Source organism: Chiroxiphia lanceolata, chromosome Z, assembly GCF_009829145.1.
Source record: "Chiroxiphia lanceolata isolate bChiLan1 chromosome Z, bChiLan1.pri, whole genome shotgun sequence".
Lineage (NCBI taxonomy): Eukaryota > Metazoa > Chordata > Aves > Passeriformes > Pipridae > Chiroxiphia > Chiroxiphia lanceolata.
The window spans coordinates 51,005,782-51,018,700 of NC_045671.1; the positions used below are offsets into that span (position 1 = coordinate 51,005,782).

Below are 12,919 nucleotides of genomic sequence, written 5' to 3' on the forward strand. Positions count from 1 at the left end.
CATACATTCTCTTAAACAAAAAAAAAAAAAAAAAAACAAAAAAAAAAAGAGAAAAAAATATTGTCAGAATTATATTACTGTTTTACTAGCACACATTCACAGTTAGACAGGGAATTGTGTTCTGAAATATTAGAATAATTTTGTATATTTTACCATCTGCATGAGATCTGAAAGATCTGTAGAAGAATTGAAATATCTAATTCCAAGACCTTTTTAGACGATAGATTAGAAATAGCATTTCAGTGTGGACTATGGTCAAGACGTACATGTGACAAGTATTTCAGAGTGTAGGCACTTGGCTTGGCTTTTTGAACTGCAGATTCCAGGGAAATGGGGGGTGGATGTTCTGTACTTTCTCCATGAACCATAAAAATCTTTTTATTTGAATAAACAACATCAGAGGCAACTTTCAGCACAAATAATTCATTTAGAGAAGGAACTAAAATACCCTTATTTATCACTATGACAATCATTCTACATTGTGAATAAATAATAATCTGCGCGAACCTTTTTAGAATGAGAAAACTACAGAGTCTGTACTAAGTCCAGTAAAGTGTCAGCTCAGGAATCAGGGGAGGAGGGGCAGAGAAAGAAATGAAGCTTCAACACAGCTAGAGAATGGAAAGAGGGAATGCAAAAGTGAGATTAACATTCTTCAGTGACATCTTCAGTTAAATAACCTATTGTTGTTTGACATGCATACTGCTTCTGGTATGGACAGAAAGATTAATTTAATAAACTACTTGGCATTATTCAATTCACAATCCATTCTGCTTTCCTCATGAGCTGATTTGCTTTAAGAGGAAACACTGAATTTTAAAAAATCTTGATACTTAATTAATTATTAATTTAATCTCCAAGTTAGTGTCCAAAATCAGAAGCACTTATCAAAGGGAATTCTTTCAGCTCTGTAGTATTTCAGAAACTTTTCTGAGCTAACAGTGGTCCGTCTGCATGCTGTTAATTGTGCAGTCAGGGCCTACTGATCTAAGAAAGCTTCGAAAACAAGCAAAACAAACAGTCCCACCCTCTGTTCCTCAGACTCCCAGTAACTGACTTGTATGGTTGAGAATCAGTTGCTGAATACAGTATTTATAACACAGTTCCACCTATCATCAAATAAACTGTGCATAAATATTTTTGACTGTTACTAAAGCAACAGTAGTACAAAGTATGATACAACCCAAATTTTAAGAATCAAAAGGCTTTAAAACTCATGAGTTGAATTGGTCATTCATGATCCCTGTATGGATTTAAATAAGGACACTTCCCTCTCCTCTGCTAAAACCTATATGATAGCATCTGATAACTCCAGGCAAAAGCATCCTAGTGGGAGTTAAAAGTTGGTTGTCATTGATGGTTCGTGCACCAGTTAAATGTTTACAAATCAGCTATGGAAACATTTATTGTTATGATACATGTAGACAGAATCTCCTGTTGGTATAAATTATGTTTGAAAGAAATACTAAAAAAGGAAGATTCTGCTTTCCTTGCCATGTCAGTGCTGCTGATGGGCTTGCTGAATGGTATTTTCTATTCAAAGAAAGAATAAACATTTTTCTATTTCTTCTTAGTATAAATAAATCATAAAAAATACAGTAACACAAGAGGAGGATATGGTTTTGAAATTCTGTACTGATTTTCAATTCTGAATGTAATTTTAGCCTATTAGTTATTGTAAATAGAGAAGTTCTTAAAGTTGTATGAAAGAGGAAAGATTGAATCATTCTTTGGCTTCCTCAGAGGCTGTAAGTTATTATGGTGTCAGTAACTTCAGTAGATACTTATCAATGCGTGGCAAAAAATTGAAGTTAGAACAACTGTTTGGGCACTTGTCAGATCAATTCATAGCCCTAGTAATAAATTGCCCAAACTAGAAAGTTCGTTATCCCTCTGCATACATTTAGTTGTGTACATAGATGTAATTTGTCTGAGACATATACCATTCTGCTGAAAAAGCTGAATATCATCCACTTCATTTCTTGCACATCTACTTACACATTTTGTGACAATGTTGCCAATAAGAGAAATTTATTCTGGAGATGTTTTGTTCCTTGCAATTGAAATTTATTCCAAAACGTCACAATAGTTCTGACTTGGTGCTAAGGCTTCTTATTTCTCAAGTTTTTCATACTTTTTCCCACAGCTGGAAAAAGTTGAACTGGTGAATAGAATTCCTCTAGTCCCACCCACGAGTCCTCGATTAGGTGAGATTCAAAATATTTCTCTGAGGATTACTCCAGATATTGCAAATGGAGAAATAGGCTTTATTAGCAATCTTCCAATTATTCTGTCTGAGCCAGAAGATTCCCCTGCTACAGTGGTAAGTAATCATTTTTATGTTGTCCCTTAGTATGGAAAATTTATTTGGAGAAAGCAAAGTTTTCTGTATTCATTGTAACATTTGAAAGTTAATATGATCAAAATCCTTCCTCTAAGTTCTGTCTTACCCTAAACATTCCCCTGCTTTAAAAAACCGAAAAGGTAAAAATATTGCTGATAGAATTAAGGTCTGAAATAATGTGTTAGTCATCAGAAAAGTGAGGTTGATCTTTGCTTTCTCTTTAAGGATCTAGAACCAATTAGGTCTTGATGCTCACACAGAGCAAAAGGTACAGTTTAATTTCTCTCACCAACTCTAGGGACAGTCATGTGAAATAGGACTGATATCACTCCCAAATTTCATGGAAGTGTCTTTGTATCTTAAAGGTGGTTTATATGTGAATATATAATTTGGCTCGCTGGGTCTGTTTTCCAATAAATATGCTGTTTTCTTTCTGAGAAAGCATTTTCAAGTGTCTGAGTGCTCTAGTCCCAGCCAGAGAAACCTTTACAAAACATCTTTTCTTACATTTTTCCTTTTTTCCCCTAGTTGTCTTCACTGAAATCTTCCCTCAAATCCTGAATCAGATAACTTTTTTGTTATTCTCAGAATAAAACTGCTCATTTCCTTAAGCAGAGTACAAGTTGGAGCTGTACTATAACAACCAGAGTAAAATTATGGTGCTTACATTTAAACTGAGGTTGTGTCTTGATGAGATGGGCATTGAGTAAATCAGCCACACAAGGCTTTTTGTTTTTATAGGTGCTAAGAGATCTATCATGTTAATAGTCAGTCACCTCCACTAAGTGTGTATAAATATATACATGTCTAAGTATATAATGAATAAATGATTTAAAGGATGAGATTCAGTATATATTTATGTTGATATACCATCTTTGATTCCATATCTTATACATACATATAAGTAAAAAACTCGAGGTGAACATTTTGAGGCTCTTATTCAAATATTAATTTGCAAGGGGTTAATCAGTTTTGCATCTGTTTTTGCAAGTCACAGAAGAGTCGCATGTTTTCTAGGTTTCCATTGCACTGCATCGAGATGGGACTGATGGTCAAGCAACAGTGTTTTGGAGTTTGAAACCCTCTGGTCCTAATCACAAGACAGTAACACATGATGATATAAGTCCTCTTAATGGCTCCGTTGTTTTCCTATCTGGGCAAAGTGATACTACCATCAACATTACTATTAAAGCTGATGATATACCTGAAATGAATGAAACTGTATTATTAACTCTGGACAGGTATCGTACCCTAATCTTTATTCATATGTATCAGTTGTGATACTCAATTTATATATAACAAATTGACGCAGTATTAATTATGAGGTATTGCTTGTATTGTGTTGATAAGTGCCTGAAGGAATATTGGGCTCTTAATTCAGACTATATGTGGATTCTTCTTTAGTGGTGATAAGTGTAAGAAACTGTGTTTTGCTTATTATCTAATGACTTAATGTTCTTTATATTTTGATTAAAATAATGTATGCTATTAAAAAAGTTCATTTAGCTTTGGTTTTAGTTATAGCTCTTGGTTATAACACTTATATTTTCAGAAAAGTAATGTTTAGTGAGATATTGGGAAAAACTGTAATGAATATTAGAAAGCAATAGTTAACTGTGTTTCTGTCAGAAAAAGGTTTATAGCCCGGATGTTAATGCAGAATTAGGTCAGCTTTTTTTGTTTGTTTTATCTGTGTGTTCAGTATTGCTTGCTCTTGATAATTAGATACTTCCATCACAAATGCTGGCTTCCAAAATAGGCCAGTATGACCATTTTCCCATGCCTCAGCTACAGAGGAGCAGTGGTGTTTTTGAAGCACAGTGTTGTAGTCTCCCTTCTGTGTGAGATGAGGACTGCAGGATAATTGAGGCTGTAAGAGACCTCATGGGTTTTTGTTATCTGCCTGTGAACACTACTCAGAGTGCTTGAATTATTTCATATTCAGGAGTGTATTCCCTCTTTGATTTACTAACAGAAGAATCTCAGCTATTTCTTCAATCCTGCTTCCAACAACTCAGTTGTATATATAGTTTAGAAATACCACCACTTCTTCTAATACCTCCTAATAATCTAAGGTATATTTTCCCCATTTGTTTTTTTTTTCCTGGAAACATGCTAATAGAGGTCTGCCAGCTGCAATGTCCACAATGAACATCTACTACTTACACAGTCCATATGCAGAAGTATACTTGTCCTATATAGGAAGTTCAGACTAGCTCTTGGAAACTTTAACACTAGATACTCATGTAGGTTACATACTCCTCAAGCTGTTGCTGATCCTGTTTTTTGAGCATCGTTCTGTCACACAGGAAAGATTCTGGTCATTTCAGGATTGGCCCGCTTCTGTAGAAGCTGGCTGGTGGATACATCTTTTTGGCTACTGTGCCAAAAAGATGGTCCTGGTTCAAGACAAAACCAAATGGAGACTATTACAAGCAGTTTTCTAATTTCCTTTCTGTGGACAAAACTGGTTTGCCTGAAAGAATTTATTAAGAGTTTCTGGCACAAAGCAGAAAACGAAGATTAGAAATAATGATTGTTGTTATGAAGAAGCTGTGTAAAGTGGCCAAAAAATTGAAGTGGAAGGATAGGAAACAGATAAGTATATAGAGGAACTGGAGAGCATAAAAGATTTAACTTTTTAAGGTTGGACATCTCTACAGTATGTGTAAGTACAGCTTTCTGCCACTTACTCCGAGTAGTAACCTCATGCCCTGAAAATTATGTCTACAAAGAGGATTGAGCTGGCAGATGAAAAAATGCAACCACTGTTCTGCTTTTGCTGTGTACGGCAGGAGTAGCAGGTTCTTCTGATCATGAAGCAGCTGAAGAAAAGTGTGCCAGCAGTAAGCAGCTTTCCCATACTTGGCAAGGTCTGAGAGTGAAGTAAGGAGCAGGTGATCTGGGCAGAAAAAAGAAGTAAATAAGGAGGACATAAAATCTAAACTTCTCTCTAGACATGGATAGTGTTCCTCAAGGCTATGAGTGAAAATTGGCAACCTGAACATGAGCAGAAGCCAAGAATGGATTGACTGCAAAGATCGTCCTTTCAGTACTGTTGATGATTCTTCAAACCAGGGGTGAAGGAGATTAGCAGGGTGGTGTGTGTAGGCTTGTGGTACTGCTTTCTACATAGTTTGTATTTTATGGGTGAACAGAAGATTTCAGTTTCCAAGGCTGGCAGCCACCGCCTCACAGCAGTAGTGAATTAGCATGAAAACAAAGATGCACTGTGCTATGGATGTGCTTGCACTGTTTGATAAATTGTAGCATAAGTCAGTAGAAAAACAGAGCATGTAAGGACTTTAGTGAAACTATAGACATAGAAATACATTCATTAACATTCTATTTATTGCAATTAGTAATAGCGTGGACAAAATAATAATTAGTTCTAACAAGGATGTATTATTTACAACTCAGTGGTGTTGTTAAGGCAGTTTACATTTTAAATGTGCTTTGATTGCATCCATAGGTATAGAAGAAACTTTCCAAGCCATTAAAAATAGTATTTTCTTTCCTTGCTCTATGGCCACCATCTATAGGCCATGGATATTAAAAATAAATCTGAATGCTGTCCACAAAATGGTGGCCAATGTATATCCTGAAGAATATACTTTCAAAGAAGACAGAAAAATAATAAAGAAGCAAGACAATCCTGTACCTGCTGAAGCTTCTTCATATTTTCTTTCCTTAGGAGCAGTTTGAATTATTCAGTTTGAATACCTGCCGATACTTAAGTAGGCCTGAATTGAGGCTAAGCATAAATACACTCAGATGTCTGTAGTGAAATCTGTATTGGCCTTCTTGTTGAATGTAGGTGGAACAGGCCATGACAATGTGGTGTATGCTTTGTGAAAGCATATATACATACTGGGGCTGCTCATTTTGCCCAATAAGCACAAATATAAATAAGTATTTTAAAAATCAGGTTATTGTTTCTTCCTTCTACACAAGACATTCTGCTATTGGTAGTTGTCATCCCCCTAGTGCAGATACACAGCTAAAAATTTGGCAGTTGGTCCAATTGAAGGACCAGGACCCTCAGGGCATGCAGGTTGTTTTTGTGCTCTTAAGTTAATGAGGCTGAGAGTGAGCACTTGTGGACTTTAGAGTCTGGGAACAGCAATACACTGATGACTTTATTTTGATTTGTGAAAATGATAATCCAGGAAAAGTTGAGTGTTTAAATAGTCTTTATGCTCAGAATCTTTTTGAGTCATAGCTCATACAAAGTAAGATGCCAGAATAGATCCGTGTACATATGTACGTATCTCATTTTTATATATACACATACACACACACACACACACACACAAACACACACACACACACATATATATGTGTAATGAAACAAAATTGAAGCAATATAACATGGAGATCATTGCAGTTCCAGTGATTTCTGTGGTGTGATGCAGGCGAAGGTACTTAACATCTTCTTTGCCTCAGTCTTCAACAGTAAGAGCTCTTGTGCTCAGGACAGCTGGCCCCTTGAGCTGGTAGACAGGGATGGGGAGCAGGATAGACCCCCTGAAATCCAGGAGGAGGTAGTGACACTTAGATACTCACAAGTCTGTGGGACCAGATGGGATCACCTTCACAGAAGGAGGTAATTAGACATGGGTGGTGGTGGAGTCACCATCCTTGGAGCTGTTTAAGAAAAGACTGGATGTGGCATAATCTAGCTGACAAGGTAGTGTTCGGTCATAGGCTGGACTTGATCTCAGAGGTCTTGTCTAACCTAATTGATTCTGTGATCCTGTGATTCTGCATAAAAATTTCCATAGATTGAAATTCTGTCTTAAGTGAATTTAGAAAATAGATTTTTTAAAAATTGTGAACACAAAATAGATTTGACCATTTAATTGTGTAGTTGTTTTTGCGTTTAAGAGGTTACTTCATGACAAAAAATTAGCAAATCATGGAAGGCCTATTTAAAGCATGGCATACTGTCTATGGGCCTTAATTCAGGGCTTATACATAATGCTTTTATGTTGTTTATATGTACAGAAACACTAAAATAGTGTTTAATGGAGTTGGGATATTTTTCTTACTTGGGGATTTCCTTTGGTTAGTGCCTATTTCAGAACTATATCTATCTTTCCTAAGTAATGTTTCCATGAAGAAATACATGTGATGGTACAAGAATTAAGTCTTTCAGTGTAAAATGTTGGCTTTTTCCCCAAAGTTTGATCAGATCTGGTTGAAATGGGGGAAAAGTTATTTGAAACTAGATGTAGAATGTTTAAATGACTGTTACTGAACACCTACTGCTAGATTTTATTACTTTTCAAAGCAATAAAACCATATATCTTCTGCTGTAAATAACAAAAATTAAGATAGCCTCCAAAATCAAATAAATTGTGGATTACCTCTGAGAGAATGTGTTCCCTCTGATAAGAAACGTTATGGAATTTATAATGGGGCAAATACTACTTTAATACTACTCTTTAAAACTGGGTCCTGTCACTAATTAAGTCAGTAGATAATCTTGAAAAAATTGAAGAAGGGGTGAACACAAAACTAGGAAGCAAATTGAGTAACATTCCACAGGCAGTCTGAATGCACCTTTTTCTGAGATACCTGATAGAAGAGGAAGTATTTTAGAGGTGTGTTTTTAAAGTAACAATAATACAGATACACAGTTGCATTTAAGTTTCTCGGGGGGCTTTCAAAATATTCACTTTCTTCAGGATTCAATTTCTTGGTCCACAGCTATGAAATTTGACCACATCTCTTAAAATTATGATTTTATTTGCAGTGGTCTTTAGTTCATAATTGCCATATTATTTTAAACATAGTCAAAAATCTTTCTCTATTTTATGGTACTATGCATTTTGAAAAGTGCAGAAACCTTTTGAAGCTTCTCTTAGTTGTCCAAATTATTCTGTAATTCTTGCTAAATAATAATTAAGATTTTTTAAAGAAAGAACTTCCCTGATGACTAGCCCTTTCGCATGAGATTTGTCACGTGGGAAATGGAGGCAACCTGAGCCCAGGGCATGAAGCAAGACCATGGTGGTGGGACAGGTTAAACCAGAAACACATGGGAGGTTTGGATGATGGCTACAGGGGTCAGGCACAGCTCAGTGATTGCCAGGCACATCCACAGCAAGGAGACAAATCCAAGGTCAAACCAGGAAGTCACCTAGTGGGTCCTGGTCCAAGGATGTTACAGGAATTTATGTGTGTATCTGAGAGTGTAGACATGAGGGATCCTGTTCTGTACGCTGTTAATTGCTCATGTAATGACAGTTCAGAGTGGGAAGCCTGAGTGTAGGTGCTTCTATACCATTTTTGCACAGGCTATTTTATCACAGAATCATAGAACAAGCTGAATTGGAAGGGACCCATCAGGATCATCGAGTCCAACTTCTGGCCCTGCACTGGACACCTCAGGAATCACACCATGTGACTGAGCGCATTGTCCAAACACTTCTTGAACTGAGACAGACTTGTTGCTGTGACTACTTCCCTGAAGAGCTTGTTGCAGTGCTCAGCTCCCTCTTCTGTTTTTGAATAGTAACCAACATTTACTATATGAGAGCAGTGGTAGCAGCCTGGGCAGTCCTGCAGGGCAAACGTGATCAGATCCATCAGTCAGTCAGTCAAGCAAGTTAACCTAGTTTTGAAAATGGAACTTGGCTGGAGAAAACTCTAAAATAATGTTTTTCTTTAGCAGTGGATAGGCTGAATCTGACTAGTTTCTTTACACTGTGACTATTAAAAAGTGGTAGAATATTGCTAGTCTTCTTAGTCCTTTTGAAAAACACCTGGAGATGTCAAAAGTACTACCTCATGGTACCTTGAGACTGTTTCATTTCTGCTACCCTTTGGATTTCTGTGGTGCTGCTGTTTTGCTTTTCAACACGGTACTATATTCCAGCACTACTCCTCAGTTCCTCTTAAAAGGCCTTTTGTTGTCTGAGCTTTGTTTGGACTCATGCAGTGTGACTTCATGAAGCTGAAAGAGATGGTATTTCTGGCATGCCCTTTCACTTTGTGATGAATTATTATGTCTTAAGTAGTTAAGTTAAGTAGTTAAGTTACATACATATCAAAACCTCACTTAACATGATGATTCATTTGTAATCTCTGCCTGTGAAATATATTACCAACAGCTTGGCAATATAATTAAATTTTAGCATTAAGAGCAATATAACGAAAATTTAGCATAAATTTTAGCTCTGGAATTTTCACCTTGATCTTTTAATTGTATTAATGATAGTTTTGGAAAACTTTTGCATATGTTTCTGAAGGAAGGGAGAATGTCTCAATATATAGTACTTAAAATGTAGCCTCAGTGGTAATCACTGAGAAATTTCTGTTCGCTCAGATCTCCTAGTTGAATGAATGTATCTGCAAGTATATTTGCTTTATTATCTCAAACTTTTAAGTGAACTCTTACGTCTCTTGAATTCTGAATCTGAATTCTTTCTTTTAGTCAGAATTGCACTTTATAAATGCTTTGGTAGTCTGTTTATACTATTTTAATAGGAGATACAAGTTTTATATTTAATATATATTTATTTTAGATTAAGAAAGACAAAGTACAATCTTGTCATTGCAGAACATGCTGTCCTTTCATATGACTTTATGGGATAGTTTCATTATATGTGCTTATTTTCTTTTTCTTTCCCTTTTTTTTTTTTTTTTGTTATTAGTATTTTGCTCTGGTAATCTGGTCAACTGAAAAATTGTCAAAAATAAAGTTTGATGTGATTTTGTGCCAAAATAGTTTTTGATATGTACATGTTATAACTCCCAATGTACTTGGCTTTTTTTGTTACTGTGGCAGATTAATGAAATAGCACATCATAGGAGCGTGTTGATTATATTTTTTTAAGTGAAGAACTATTTATAAATGTGGGCTGCTGGTACAGTTGTGAAGAGACAAAGAGCTTGGCAGTGATCGAGCTCCTGGGGGAGGGCTGGGTAGGGTCTACCATGAATGGGCCTTGACATGCTGAATTGGTCCTGGGGTCATTTCTCCTTAGTAAGGACTACCCACTTGATAGCATTTATCAACACAAAAATGCCAAGCAAGGAGGGTTTTCATAAAATGAACATTATGTGTTTGGAAAGGAAAAAGAAAGCTTTATGGTGGTGGTGGTGGTGGTGTTGTTATTATATAAGATTAGTACTATTGAAATTCCAGCAAATGGCACTTTTATTCTTTCCCCCACCCCTTTTCTTTCCTTCTTTCATTCTTTCCTTCCACTGTGTTGACAGGGTAGAGACAGAAAGGTTTGTCGTGTACTTTGGGTAAGTGCAGTGACTGTGGTTTGTCTTCAGTGAATCAATGCTTTGTTTTTCAAGTGATTGGTATGGATGGAATCTGTCTATAATTTTTTTCCTCTCAGGAATCATGTCTTCTCCATCTCTTCAGGCAATGCTTGCTTGCCCTTTGGTGTTTAATTTGATGGCATGGGGTTCTGGCTTGAAGGTGTTTCTTTATTTAGGGTTTGTGAATGATGAAAGTTATAAATGCATGGCTGAGTGTTTGATATTCCAGTGTCTGATGCAATAATGCATTAGTTGTTTTAAACTGCCAGAAATATGATTTGCCCGAACTAAGTGCCTGAACTGACTGGAACTATAGAAAATTTTCTATGGTCAAAGATGAGAAATTGTCTTTTTTTGAATTACCTACTTTTAGTTTATGTCAACACAAATGACTCTGCTGACATTTTTTTAATATGCAATAAACATGACACATTACCCTTTTAAATAGATATTTCCTGTTTGTTCTTTTAAGTTTCCTTTTAGAAAACATTGAAGATGCACAGGAATCTAAATTCATAAACCAAAACTTAATAAGCCATATCAAAAGCATCAGTTTGAAGGTGCAGTCTTGATGCATCCTTCAGTAGTAATTTTTCTGGCATTTTTAATGTAATGAACTTCAAACAGTGTTATTGAAAATTAACATCTCTAGGGAAATGAAACAAAGTTACTTCAGAAGCAAAGCTGGGTTTTTTTGCAAATACATGAAACAAACAGACATGTTTTTCCTAATTTATTATATACTTTGCAGGTAATTGTATTCATAATTTTTTCATAAAATTCATCAGGATTCTGATGTCCTTTACACATATGTGTATTTACTTAACAAAGAGAACTATCTCTCAAAAAAATTCTTTTGCCTTCGTTTCCCAGGGTCAGTGTGGAAAATCAAATATTGAAATATGGGTTTACAACCCGTGAAATTATTATTTTGGAAAATGATGATCCTGGAGGGGTGTTTGAATTTTCTCCATCTTCCAGAGGTCCCTACAGCATAAAGGTATTTATCTGAATAACTTCTCCTAATCATTGTGGGCAACTAAGCAGAGTGCTTGTGAAAAGCTGGATTTTCTTTTTTACAGGAAGGGGATTCTGTTGAACTGCAGATTGTCCGCAGCAAAGGAAGTCTTGTCAGGCAGTTTCTGCACTACACTGTAGAACCAAGGGACAACAATGAGTTTTATGGAAGCGCTGGAATTCTGGAGTTTAAGCCTGGGGAAAGAGAGATCAGAATTACTCTTTTGACAAGGATGGATGGGATTCCAGAGGTAAAAATTAATATTTTCCCCTCTTCAAACTGTGTTCACAGCATGACAGTTTGTCACTTATTAAAATATAGAAAAATATATAGGAGCAGAACAAGTATGCAATGGCTTTTCTACAGAATGTATTCCCAGCCTCCAAAACAGGGATACCTGGATAATGAGAATGTATCTTTGGCTTTAGTAGTCCTCGGTGGATTTTTTTTTTTTGGCAAACTGAAACTGTTACTTTTACATGTAATTTTTTAGCATTTGTGACATTGTTTAATTGAACTTTGTATGAACAACTGCTTTCTTTTGGTTTCTTTTTGGCTAAATAGCTGCTAATTGCACTCAGTGCTCCCCAGTCTACCTTAATATTTGCTGTATAGATACAAAGATGCGATACTTGTTTTAGTGTTCCATGATGCTTTTTTTCTGAGAGCTTTTTTCCAAAAAGTACATGAAGTACAAAGTCCCATTAGATTAATAATGCAAGCTAATACGTTCCTTCAAAATTAGTTTAGTGTCAATGGTTTTAAAATCTTTGTTTTCCCTGTTATAGATGGCAATGTACAAAACCATTGTGCACGTAGAACTTGTGTGTGGTTTCCTTTTGTTGAAATTTGTCTCTCTTTCTACCTGGCTACAGACAGTGGATGTTTGCCCGTTTTTTTTTGATGTGAATACTGAATATGCCTTTTTATTCTGACTGAGTTTTCCTCTTCTAGCTGGATGAGGTATATGCTGTAGTACTCAGTGGCTACAGTGAAATGCCAGGCAAGCTGGGGAGTGCCACAAGGGTCAATATAACCATTCTGAAGAATGATGATCCACATGGTGTTATTCAGTTTCTACCTGGTGAACTATCAGTAACAATAAAGGAAAGTAAAGGAGAAATCATCTACGCTGGTAATTCTTTTTATTAGAGTTACTGCTTTATCTGCTATCTGCCCCTGCAAAGCTTCTTTTCCCCATTTCACTTTCCTAGGACAATGTCTGCCTGAAGTCTCCACTCAGAAGTTTCTGAAGGGGTACAGTGCCAGCAGGA

At 36.1% G+C, this 12,919-nt stretch overlaps 1 protein-coding gene across 1 annotated transcript in view; it reads left to right on the forward strand.

Annotated features, from left to right (window-relative positions):
• Positions 1-12,919, forward strand: part of ADGRV1 (adhesion G protein-coupled receptor V1) — a 266,178-nt gene that overhangs the window by 35,741 nt on the left and 217,518 nt on the right. The window contains exons 14-19 of the mRNA XM_032674825.1: positions 2,147-2,323; positions 3,362-3,585; positions 10,574-10,606; positions 11,501-11,627; positions 11,710-11,895; positions 12,600-12,780. Coding sequence (XP_032530716.1) covers positions 2,147-2,323; positions 3,362-3,585; positions 10,574-10,606; positions 11,501-11,627; positions 11,710-11,895; positions 12,600-12,780 — 928 coding nt within the window. The remainder of the gene's footprint in view (positions 1-2,146; positions 2,324-3,361; positions 3,586-10,573; positions 10,607-11,500; positions 11,628-11,709; positions 11,896-12,599; positions 12,781-12,919) is intronic.